Below are 11708 nucleotides of genomic sequence, written 5' to 3'. Positions count from 1 at the left end.
TTTAATTACACTGTGTTGTTTCTGCCAAGCATTATTCAAAACATCATTATAATGTTTTCCTTAGAGCTTGGTCTAAGACTTCATGGTTATTTACTCTCAGTGTCAGGAATCTTCGTGTATTTAAATCCACTCGCTGACTCTTTGCTGTATATTTTCTTAAGGAAAGATGCAAATAGCATGTTTCGATGTTTGTGCTGTGAGAAGCTACATGAAAATCAGACACAGACAGAAAACTCCTCCGATTCTTTAGCTAGGAGGAGTGAAGTGCAAATCAGTATCCAAACATAGAGAAACCACTGAGTTACAATATTAGTTTGACTAATCAGTTATGTTCACTTCTACTGTAATAAGGATTTTCTTTCTTTCTTTTTTCCAGTTGAAAATGTAGGCTATATGTTAAAATTTATTTACATGGTACTCTTACATGAGGGGCGGTTCTAGGATTTCATGAGGGGGCTTAGCCCTCAGAGAGACCTTTAGAAAGCCCTCCTAAAAAGGGTTTAGAACCGCCCCCATCATACTCTGAAAATTATTGAGTGATATTGACTAATAGATGCTGCACTGGGATATTTAGCCTTCTACCATCCTTAATTCATTTAGAGTTTAAATATGACGTTAAACAGACTAGTACTGACTGAATGTTGGCAGCATGTGTTTTGTAGGTATAGGCCTAATTAATAAGAAAAACAGGATATACCATATATAGGATATCTTTTTTCTTCTGCAAAATGTTCGGTTAACACTTCTATTCTATAGCCTATAACAGTTAGCTACTGTACACATTGTATCCTTAACCCACAACTCTATTGTTATATAGCCTAATCAATTGAGAATTTATATTCCACTCAATTTGTCTTCATTAAAAGCTGATTAAATTTTGGGTTTACATTACAACCTGATATTTGGGTAGTGTTTTTTTTTTTTGGAAACGGGCCTAATTTTCTTCTGCACTAACATACTGCAATAATAAAAAGCACAGCATTCTTGTCCTCTCAGTATCCGTACTTTATTATAGTAGCCTACATTGCTGCACATGCTACATAGTACAGTAGTTTTCCCAAAATAATTTCCTCAGTCTTCTCTGGTTGTACACTGTTTTAAATCTCTGAGTAGGTCTATCAGCACAGGCGGATTCAGTAGCTGCCCGCCGCCCGCCAGCAGAAGATCGAACGCGTCCGGTCTCTATGGAAACTAAACAAACTTCAAGGCAAGCACTGTGTAGCAGCTATTAAGCTAAGTTAACGGTTGGTCGGCGGTCCAATATCATTGCGAAATGCAGACAAAAATGAACGTGTCCACAACACTGAACGCGGAGGAAGGAACAGGTGCTGAATCTGAAGAAAAAGACACGAGTGAAGGTGTTGTGTCTTTCGCTCCAGGTAACGTTTACCTTTTTAAAGTCTACATTCAAAGGCCATCACCAAAATATCAGACTTAAAACAACTGACTCGGCAACAAAGTCTTGTCCGGCGTTAATAATTTTGTAATGTACCGCAATATTATCTTTAAATTCTGTTCTTTCGTGGTTCTATCCTGCAGCTTCGACTTTTATTCAAAATGGCAATGACTCAAATACTGTAACTAACGTTACACTTTGAGTGCCGCGACAAAAAGTAGCATGTTTAACGTAGATAATGTACTAAAAGTAGCATGTTGTACACATGACACATAATGATAAAATAATAATAATAAATGATTTCATTCATAAAATGATGAAAACGGATACACACAAACCAACATTTGGTAGACAATAAATATTTTATGAAGGCTAAGTCCCTTCCTTTACTGATAATTTTTTGATAAAAGGAAAAAAAAGCTTACTTTAAATTATTATTATTATTTTTATTTTTTAATGTCTGATTTTGTACCTTTTTTGGGGAGGAGGAATGCCCAATAGTAATAAAATGTCTTTCAAAGGCCAGGAGTCTCTGAGTGCAGCTGCTGATGGGACAAAGGTTAACACTGACACAATAGAAACCAAAGCATCAGAGAGCAGCACAATGCATTCAGTTCCCAGGTGATAAAATACGCATTTTTATAATACCTGTATGATATTTGCTTGGGAAAACATATGCTGTTGTCTAAGAAGAACAAAATACTGAATGATTTTTCTTGTATCTTCTAAGAATTACCAAACAGTTTTTAAGGGAGCACTGCAAGAAAAACAAACTGTACCTGACACCAAGGCTGAATGACGCACTTTATCTTCACTATAAAGGTTTGAAATTTCTGCATTTGAAAGACTGTTTTTATATTTCATCTTTATTATATTTTCTTTTAGCTCTTTATGTACCTCTGCATTGTAGGTTTTTCTTGTATTGAGGGTTTGGAGGAATATACTGGCCTGCGCTGCCTATGGCTGGAATGCAATGGCATTCGCAAGATTGAAAATCTGGAGAATCAGACAGAGCTTTGCTGTCTTTTCCTCCATCAGAATCTAATTCATACTCTGGAAAACCTGGAACCGCTCAGCAAGCTTTGCACCCTCAATGTCTCAAACAATTATATCAAGGTCGTTGAGAACATATGTGAGTACTTGCTCACACAAATGAAAATGGAACCACACAATGTATTGTTAACAACTGTTCCTCAATATACCATAAAGTCATTTATCTCTCTTTTTTTTTCAGCCTGCCTGAGTGAGCTGTCCACGCTGCAGATCTCCCATAACTCACTGGAGAATGTGTGTGACATGGAGGAGCTGTCACACTGTCTATCCATCAGTGTTCTTGATCTGTCTCACAACCGCATCAGAGACCCAGCCCTCATCGGTGTTCTGGAGAGAATGCCCGACTTGGTAAAAACAGTGTATCTCTTTCCTTGTATATGTGATCAGTGATGCTTACTTCTGGATGTGGACTGAATTGCTATTGTTTTTTTAAATTTGCCAGCGGGTGTTAAATCTAATGGGTAATGAGGTCATCAAAAAAATCCCAAACTACAGGAATACTCTGATTGTACGTCTAAAGCAGCTGACCTATCTAGATGACCGGCCTGTGTTTCCAAAAGACAGGTTAGCAGCATTGTTTTCTGTGCCATAGCATTAATTGTCTGACAACTGCCATGGTCAGTTAGGGTTAGTCCCTACAAAGTTAGTCTTTGTTACTAGTCCATCTAGAGGCTTTTGTTGAGTCTTTTATTGAAGTTTGCATTAATTCACAGAGCATGTGCAGAGGCATGGGCAGCTGGTGGTTTGGAAGGTGAGCGAAAAGAAAGAGAAATGTGGGAAACGAGAGAGAGAAGGAAGATCCAGGACAGTTTGGATGCAATGACCGCTATCAAAGAGAACGCACTGAGACGGCGGCAGGCTCGAGAGCCTTTGGAGAAAGGCAAGTTCACAATCTGTTCACATATTAACTATCGTTCAACTGTTTGGGGACACTAAGATTTTTTAAAATTAATTTTAACTTTTATTCAGCAAAGATGCGTTAAGCTGACAGAGACTTTTACATTGTTACAAAAGATTTCTATTTCAAATAAATGTTTTTGAACTTTTTATTCATCAAAAAATTCAGAAAAAAATGTAGACATTTTCTACAAAAACAAAAACGGAACACAGCTGCTTTCAACATTGATAATAAGAATTGTTGAATCGCCACATCAACATATTAGAATGATTTCTGTAGGATCATGTGATACTGAAGGCATGAATAACCTGAAAATTAAGCTTTGCCATCTCACGAATAAGTTACAGTTTAAAATGAAATAAAATAGAAAACAGATATATTAAATTGCAATAATACTTCACAATATTACTGCTTTTACTGTATTTCTGATCAAATAAATGGTGGGCATAAGAGACGTCTTTCAAAAAAATGACCAACCCCAAACTTTTAAACAGTAGTGTGTACACACTCATATTCTCTCACCTCCTTCTGACACACAGCATCATTAAAAGCTAATGGTTTACCCTTATGAATCATAGAGCCTCCAAGTCCTGTTACTGAGGATCACAGCCCTCAAGATGAAACACCAGAAACTGCAGAGAGTGACTCTTCAAAAACAGAGCAAAAACAAAATGATCCATCAGCTTCAGAGATGGACTACACTTTCAAATCTTCAAATGATGAGGAACAGATTACCCAAACAACATTTGTTCAAAATCATTCCGACCAGTCAAAACCAGAGAGACAGCAGACAGTTTCAGAACAGATTCTCCATCAATCATTTGATCAGAAGCAGACTGGCGAATCAACCCGGGGATTGAAGACTGAAGAGGAGAAGTACCAGAAAATGAATGTTCCCACAAAACCATCACAGTCACATCAGAGCGGTTTAGTCTCAGTCGCAGGTCCTGGAGCTCTCGTCACTGAGCTGATCTCTGAAGATGAAATAGAGTCTATCACCCTGTCAGATGAACCTGGATTAACAATTGATGTGAGTACTTACACCATTGCTCACATCAGTGTAACTACAATTTGCTTTTACAATGAGTATAATTTCCCTGCACTGTATACTTGATTTATACAGAAACTTTGTATAATATTTCACTGCAAATAACATTTCTGATGTTCCTGATTTCTCCCTAGGATCTTCCAGACCTTGATGATGAAGAAAATATCCTGATATTTCCAACAATGTCACAGGTAAGTGCAGGATTATTTCAATTAACTAAAACTAAAACATTAAAATATGAATAAATACTATAACGGTATCTCAATGATACTAAAATAACACTTGGTGAAAGAGCATATATGTGACCCTGGACCACAAAACCAGTCTTAAGTGTCAATTTTTCAAAATTGAGATTTATACATAATCTGAAAGCTGAATAAATAAGCTTTCCATTGATGTATGGTTTGTTAGGATCGGACAATATTTGGCCGAGATACAACTATTTGAACATCTGTAATCTGAAGGTGCAAAACATCTAAATATTGAGAAAATCGCATTTAAATTTGTCCAAATGAAGTTCTTAGCAATGCATATAACTAATCAAAAACGAAGTTTTGATATATTTATGGTAAGAAATTTACAAAATATCTTCATGGAACATGATCTTTATTTAATATCCTAATGATTTTTGGCATAAAAGAAAAATCGATAATTTTGACCCCTACAATGTATTTTTGGCTATTGCTACAAATATACCCCAGCGACTTCAGACTGGTTTTGTGGTCCAGGGTCACATATAATTATAACATGATGACATTTCCTAAGTTGTGATGAAACATTGTGAATAAATTTTATGGCCAAGTTGTGGAGGTTTACATGTTACTTTTTCAGAATGTGATGCGTCCAAAGATTCAGGTCATCTCTGGTGATGACACAGAATCAGAAGCTGTTACAAGTTTGTATAACTGGCCTCAGTCAGATGCTGTGGCCACTGATCAATCTCAGCTGCTTATTAATGTCTCCACTAAGAGAACCTCAGTCAAGCAGCAGAGTCCTGCCTTCTCCAGTCAAGCAGAGGCAGGGGATGACTTCCCAAAACCAGAGGAAAACAGAAAGACTGTTCTGATTGAAGAACTGGACTAAGTTTTTATTGTTGAACTAATGGATGAAACTACATTATAGTGTTTTCTGGAGGCGCTCCAGCACAAAACTTGGATATGTATTTAAACAGATAGTTCGCCCAAAAATGAAAATTCTGTCATTAATTACTCCTGTCGTTCCAAAGCCATAAGACCCCGAAGTTCATCTTCGAAATACAAATTAAGATATTTTTGATGAAATCCAAGAGCTTTCTGACCCTGCGTAAACAGCAACACAGCTGAAATGTACCCAGGCCCAGAAACGTAGTAAGGACATCGGTAAAATAGTCCATGTAACAACAGTGGTTAAACCTTAATTTTACGAAGCTATGAGAATACTTTTTGTGTGCAAAGAAAACAAAAATAACTTTATTCAACAATTCTTCTCCCCTGAGTTACCGTCTTCCGCCATTATGGAGAGGATCACTACGCATGCTGTCCTCTGCTCAGCGCACAGAGCATGCGTGTTCACCACATGCATTGTTTATGAGCAGAGGAAAGCATGTGTATGTGTCGTGACACTCTCCACAATGGGGGCAGGTGGAATGAGAATAATTGTTGAATAAAGTCATTATTTTTGTTTCCTTTGCACACGAAAATTATTCTCATAGCTTGGTAAAACTACGGTTGAACCACTGATGTCACACGGACTTTACTGATGACCTTGCTATGTTTCCGGGCCTGGTAACCTTTCAGTTGCGTTGCTGTCTATGGAGGGTCAGAAAGCTCTTGTATTTCATCAAAAATATCTTAATTAGATAAGGAAGGTCTTACGGGTTTAGAACGACATGAGTAATTAATGACAGAATTTTTATTTTTGGGGGAACTCTCCCTTTATATTTGATGTCTACCTGATTTATAAAAGGTGTTTAACTTTAAATCACCAAATCATTTTAATAATTTAAATAAAATAATAAAAAATGCAATAACTAAATCATTTTGCTTTGAATTTTATTACAGATATTATAAATGTATTTTTAAACACTTCAAGACACTTGTATATAATTTATATATAATTTATTAATATAATTATATATAATATTATATAATTATGATCTTTTGACACAAACTAGAGATATTAAATCCTGTACCAAACCATTAGATTTGAGTACAGAACATCACTGATTTTTATAGAAACCTTTTTGTAATAATTGTTAAACAAGCAAATACATAAGTGTCTTGAATATCTTACCAAAGAGCTTACATATTAAATTACACATGAAAGGAAATGAAATATACCAAGATAAAGAGTCTATGCAGATACATGTATGTGCCTGTAGCACTGTCATTGGCATCAGTTCAGCTATGTTAAATGGATAGGTTACATCCAAAGCAGCAGGAGAATAGAGAAGCATATCAGGAGCAGCTCTTTACTGACTGAGTGGCTGACAGAATGAGCGAGTCCTTTGAGTGTTTCCTGGTTGCTTTGATCAGCGTTGGGAACCAGAGGTGTGGTTGCAGTCGCAGCTGCAGTACGACTGGCACACATGTCATAGAGGTTACCCGCAAATGCTGTTTTCCGGGACTCTGCTCTCAAAGATTCCCAAATTTCCGCTGCGTCACCTCGGCAGCCTGACAAGACACCACTCACACACACCTGGAAAGCATCCCATGACCTGCAGATGTGAAAAGTGCAATGTATTGAGATAAAAAAAAAGAAGCTGTATTTGGTGGAGGGTGTATTTGTGTGTGAACGTGACTCACTCGCAAATGGAGTTGATGTCTTGTGGGTTATCAGCCTTGGAGCTCACACTGTCACCCAGAGTGACCAGACATTCAGCAAAGCCCCTGTATACAGAACTACATGGAGTGGTTATTGCTGCACTCAGCACAGAAGAACAGAGACCTGAGAAGGAAAAATGAAAGCCGTTCAGAATCAGAATAAGAAAGACATTTATTGCCTGATATGTTTACACACAGGAATTTGCCTTGGTGACAGGAGCTTCCAATACAGGAGAACGTACATAGTGCAGACAGGAATTAAGCAATAAAACAAGAAATAACACATTAATAATTTTAAAAAATACAAAATGTAAATATAATACATAACAGTATTACAACCCGAATTCCGGAAATGTTGGGACGTTTTTTAAATTTGAATAAAATTAAAACTAAAAGACTTTCAAATCACATGAGCCAATATTTTATTCACAATAGAACATAAAGAACATAACAAATGTTTAAACTGAGAAATTTTACACTTTTATCCAATAAATGAGCTAATTTCAAATTTGATGCCTGTTACAGGTCTCAAACAAGTTGGCACGGGGGCAACAAAGGGCTGAAAAAGCAGGAAATTTAAAAAAGCGTCTAGCAACTAATTAAATTAATTGACATAAGGTCTGTAACATGATTAGCTATTAAAGGGATGTCTTTGAGAGGCAGAGTCTCTCAGAAGTAAAGATGGGCAGAGGCTCTCCAATCTGTGAAAGAGTGTGTAAAAAGATTTGTGGAATACTTTAAAAACAATGTTCCTCAATGTCAAATTGTAAAGGCTTTGCAGAAACTCTGTGCGTAAGGGACAAGGCTGAAGACCTTTGTTGGATACCCGTGGTCTTCGGGCCCTCAGACGACACTGCATCACTCATCGGCATGATTCTGTCATTGACATTACTAAATGGGCCCAGGAATACTTCCAGAAACCACTGTTAGTAAACACAATCCACCGTTCCATCTGTAGATGCCAACTACAGCTCTATCATGCAAAAAGGAAGCTACATGTGAACATGGTCCAGAAGCGCCTTCGTGTCCTGTGGGCCAAGGCTCATTTAAAATGGACTGTTTCAAAGTGTAAAAGTGTTCTATGGTCAGACGAGTCCACATTTGACATTCTTGTTGGAAATCACGGACGCCATGTCCTCCGGGCTAAAGAGGAGGGAGACCTTCCAGTGTGTCATCAGCGTTCAGTTCAAAAGCCAGCATCTCTGATGGTATGGGGTGCATAAGTGCATACGGTATGGGCAGCTTGCATGTTTTGGAAGGCACTATGAATGCTGAAAGGTGTATATAAAGGTTTTAGAGCAACATATGCTCCCCTCCAGACGACGTCTATTTCAGGGAAGGCCTTGTGTATTTCAGCAGGACAATGCAAAACCACATACTGCAGCTATTACAACAGCATGGCTTCATAGTAGAAGAGTCCGGGTGCTGAATTGGCCTGCCTGCAGTCCAGATCTTTTGCCTATAGAGAACATTTGGCGCATCATTAAATGAAAAATACATCAAAGACGACCACGAACTCTTCAGCAGCTGGAAATCAGGCAAGAATGGGACCAAATTCCAGAAACTCATAACCTCGATGCCCAGACGTCTTCAAACTGTTTTGAAAAGAGGAAGAGATGCTACACCTTGGTAAACATGCCTTCGTCCCAACTATTTTGAGACCTGTAGCACGCATCAAATTTGAAATGAGCTCATTTTGTGCATAAAATTGTAAAATTTCTCAGTTTATTTGTTATGTTCTCTATGTTCTATTGTGAATAAAATATTGGCTCATGTGATTGAAATTCTTTTAGTTTTCATTTTATTCAAATTTAAAATACGTCCCAACATTTCTGGAATTCGGGTTGTAAAATATTAGACCTCTGATTGCAAATACACTTTAATTTTTACAAATGGCATAAAGTGACAGAACTGTTAGCTGACATGTCTTCTGGAACTCTATGATATTATTAAGGCCACATACTCTGTATGTGGTAACATTTTATTGTATTTTTGTCTGTGTGTGTCTATTTCACTATACTGTTAGATGTTGTCATAAATCACATGGATTAATCTAGGGATTAGACCCAGAGAAAAAATTACATTTAATCTGGCTGCAGAACAGCTCGAAAAGACAAATCTCCTCCATTTTTCCCATTTCTCTCCTCTAACCACATCTATCTTTATTTTAAAAGAGAAATATAAAGGATACTACTTATACATTTAGTAGTTCAGGAACATTAGCTATAGTAACATCAGAAATTTCTGAGCCTCAAAAAATTGTCTTTCTTTTTGAACGTTACATTTATGGTATGTACAGCATACTATGACCATTGACCATGGCCACTAATTCACATCTATTCAAAAATAAAAACAGACATAAAAATTTGACATAAAGATACATACAGACATAAAGATTTGTATATATATGCAGCATGCATGTATATAAAAAAAAAATTATATATATATACATATATATATATATATATATATAACATTGTAAAACAAACAATGATATTACACACACAAAACACAAGTTTGAATGTAAAAAAGACTTTTACTCACTGAGGCAGAATAAAATGAACAGCAGCAGATGCATTCCGTTGAACAGCCAGAATTTTAAGCTGAAGACTACACGCACCGGAGCACCTAACGTTTGCACTTTAACACACAATCATGTACAAATAATCCAAACCTTCTTGAGGTCCCATTCACCTTCCTTGACATCTCATTCACCTTCCTGTTTCAGAAAAGAACTGCAACTTTGAAGCCAACTGTTGAGCCTGATGGATAAACGGGGGCTGTGACATCTGATTATTAAAAAAAGGGGGAAAACTGGGATTAAAGATTATTTCCGGCTTCACTGTTCATCATATCAGAAAAGAAGAATATAGCTCTCATGACAATGGTTCTATATGGTTTAGAGTATTGGCTGTTTGTCTCTCTCTCTCACTCTCTGTCACACTCACACACAATATACAAACAGATGGAAAAAAAATCCCAGTTGGACTGTCATTTTAATTCCAGCATGGTACTTTCTAATACACACACAGTGGACAAGCCTCTGTCTGATTGACAGGCTGGGATTATGTCATTGCGTAAATCTAAAGGGAGAGGAGAATAAAGACGGATTACTATCTCTTATATAAAGCCATTACTATCAACTCTCTCATTTTCTCTGTCACTGAATCTGTCACTGTTTTCCTAGTATTCATCTAATGTGTTTTTGGACATGGAATAATTGTAGTACCATGGTATTCTTTAAGTAAACAACTATGTATATGGTATATGGCATGGTATTAGTATTTGTACCAGCTAAAAATGGTTTTAAGCAGAGGTGTAAAAAGTACTCAAAAATTTTACTCAAGTGAAAGTACAGATACTCAGTCAAAATTTTACTCAATTAAAAGTACAAGTATCTGGCCAAAAACATACTTGAGTAAGCGTAAAAAAGTACAACTTTAAATTGTACTCAAGTATTAAAAAAGTAGAAGTACTTTTTTTTTTTCTGACAGACATTCAGAAGTTTGATTAAAGGGAGAAAACGAAACAAAATGCAATGACACATGTGTGCAACAACAACAAATAAAATGCAGCACAGCGCAACACAGGGAAAGGGATTAAAAGGAAACTCCATCCTTTCCACCCTCATGCCATCCCATATGACTTTCATTTATCAGATGAACACAAATTAAGAGTTTTAGGGGGGGAAAAAATCACGTGTATGGGACATCCAAAAATGATACTTCAAAAACTATGCAAAGTGAGTATGACAGTAACTCATGCAACCCCTGTTAATGAATCAGTGTCTTCTTAAGTGACACGATAGTCATATGTATACTATCAAATACTAATATTTTAAACTTGACCGTCATGTTTACTTTGTGTGGTTTCTGAAGTGGTTCTGTCCCCTTGCATTATCTGGACTAAAAATCTTTGCTTGAGTTCATTTTAAGAAAGAAAGTAATAAACATTTGGGATGACATGAAGGTCAGTAAATGATGAGAGAATTTTCATTTTTGGGTGAACTATTCCTATTCCAGAACTATCCCAGAGAGTCATAGAATTACAAAATTAACGTTTTGAAAGGCCACTTTTTTTTGTGTATTGTCTATTCAACATCACTGTCTACAAGGATAATTCATCTTTTAATTGTTTATTTGATGTATTTAGAGTTTTTTTTCTCAGCAAATATTGATAAATAATTATTTGCGACTAATTAGATTAATTAATGAGCAAATCATGTAATTATTAAGATTAAAAAAAACAAAAAAAAACAAATTGACAGTCCATTGACATATTATAAATACAACATATCCACTACCTGGTAAGAACATCACTAAACATGAAACAATTAATTTAACATACAATGTTTATTTAAACACTTATGGAGATTTTTTATTTAATTAAACAAATATTCCCACAAAATATTAATTGTATTTAAAATCTAATCACTGATTTTTAAAAAAAAAAATTTTATACTCAATCTTACTGATATATTACACAGATAATGGCTCTATCAAAACAGAATGA

The 11708-nt window shown here is 36.1% G+C and overlaps 2 protein-coding genes across 3 annotated transcripts; one reads left to right on the top strand and one right to left on the bottom strand.

Moving 5' to 3' along the window:
• Window positions 1-1071: 1071 nt before the first annotated feature.
• dnaaf1 (dynein axonemal assembly factor 1) lies at window positions 1072-5666 on the top strand. 2 transcript variants are annotated; one of them, XM_058782579.1, is made up of 10 exons: window positions 1072-1379; window positions 1918-2017; window positions 2127-2218; window positions 2307-2528; window positions 2631-2797; window positions 2892-3013; window positions 3163-3329; window positions 3926-4377; window positions 4530-4586; window positions 5227-5666. In XM_058782579.1, exons 1-10 carry the CDS (start codon window positions 1274-1276, stop codon window positions 5476-5478), a joined length of 1737 nt encoding a protein of 578 aa, XP_058638562.1. In that variant the 5' UTR covers window positions 1072-1273; the 3' UTR covers window positions 5479-5666. The 2 variants fall into 2 exon arrangements, with proteins under 2 accessions (XP_058638562.1, XP_058638563.1); XM_058782580.1 differs by having other exon boundaries at window positions 1275-1379; window positions 1923-2017; window positions 5227-5665.
• Window positions 5667-6795: 1129 nt separating this feature from the next.
• On the bottom strand, window positions 6796-9774 carry nrn1lb (neuritin 1-like b). The gene is made up of 3 exons (XM_058783563.1): window positions 9741-9774; window positions 7179-7320; window positions 6796-7090 (listed from the first exon to the last, which is right to left on the bottom strand). The coding sequence occupies exons 1-3, from the start codon at window positions 9772-9774 to the stop codon at window positions 6796-6798; spliced, it is 471 nt and encodes a 156-aa protein (XP_058639546.1).
• Window positions 9775-11708: the final 1934 nt, after the last annotated feature.

The sequence above is a fragment of the Onychostoma macrolepis genome, chromosome 07, assembly GCF_012432095.1.
Source record: "Onychostoma macrolepis isolate SWU-2019 chromosome 07, ASM1243209v1, whole genome shotgun sequence".
Classification (NCBI taxonomy): Eukaryota; Metazoa; Chordata; class Actinopteri; order Cypriniformes; family Cyprinidae; genus Onychostoma; species Onychostoma macrolepis.
This window is presented reverse-complemented; position numbering and strand designations above follow the sequence as displayed.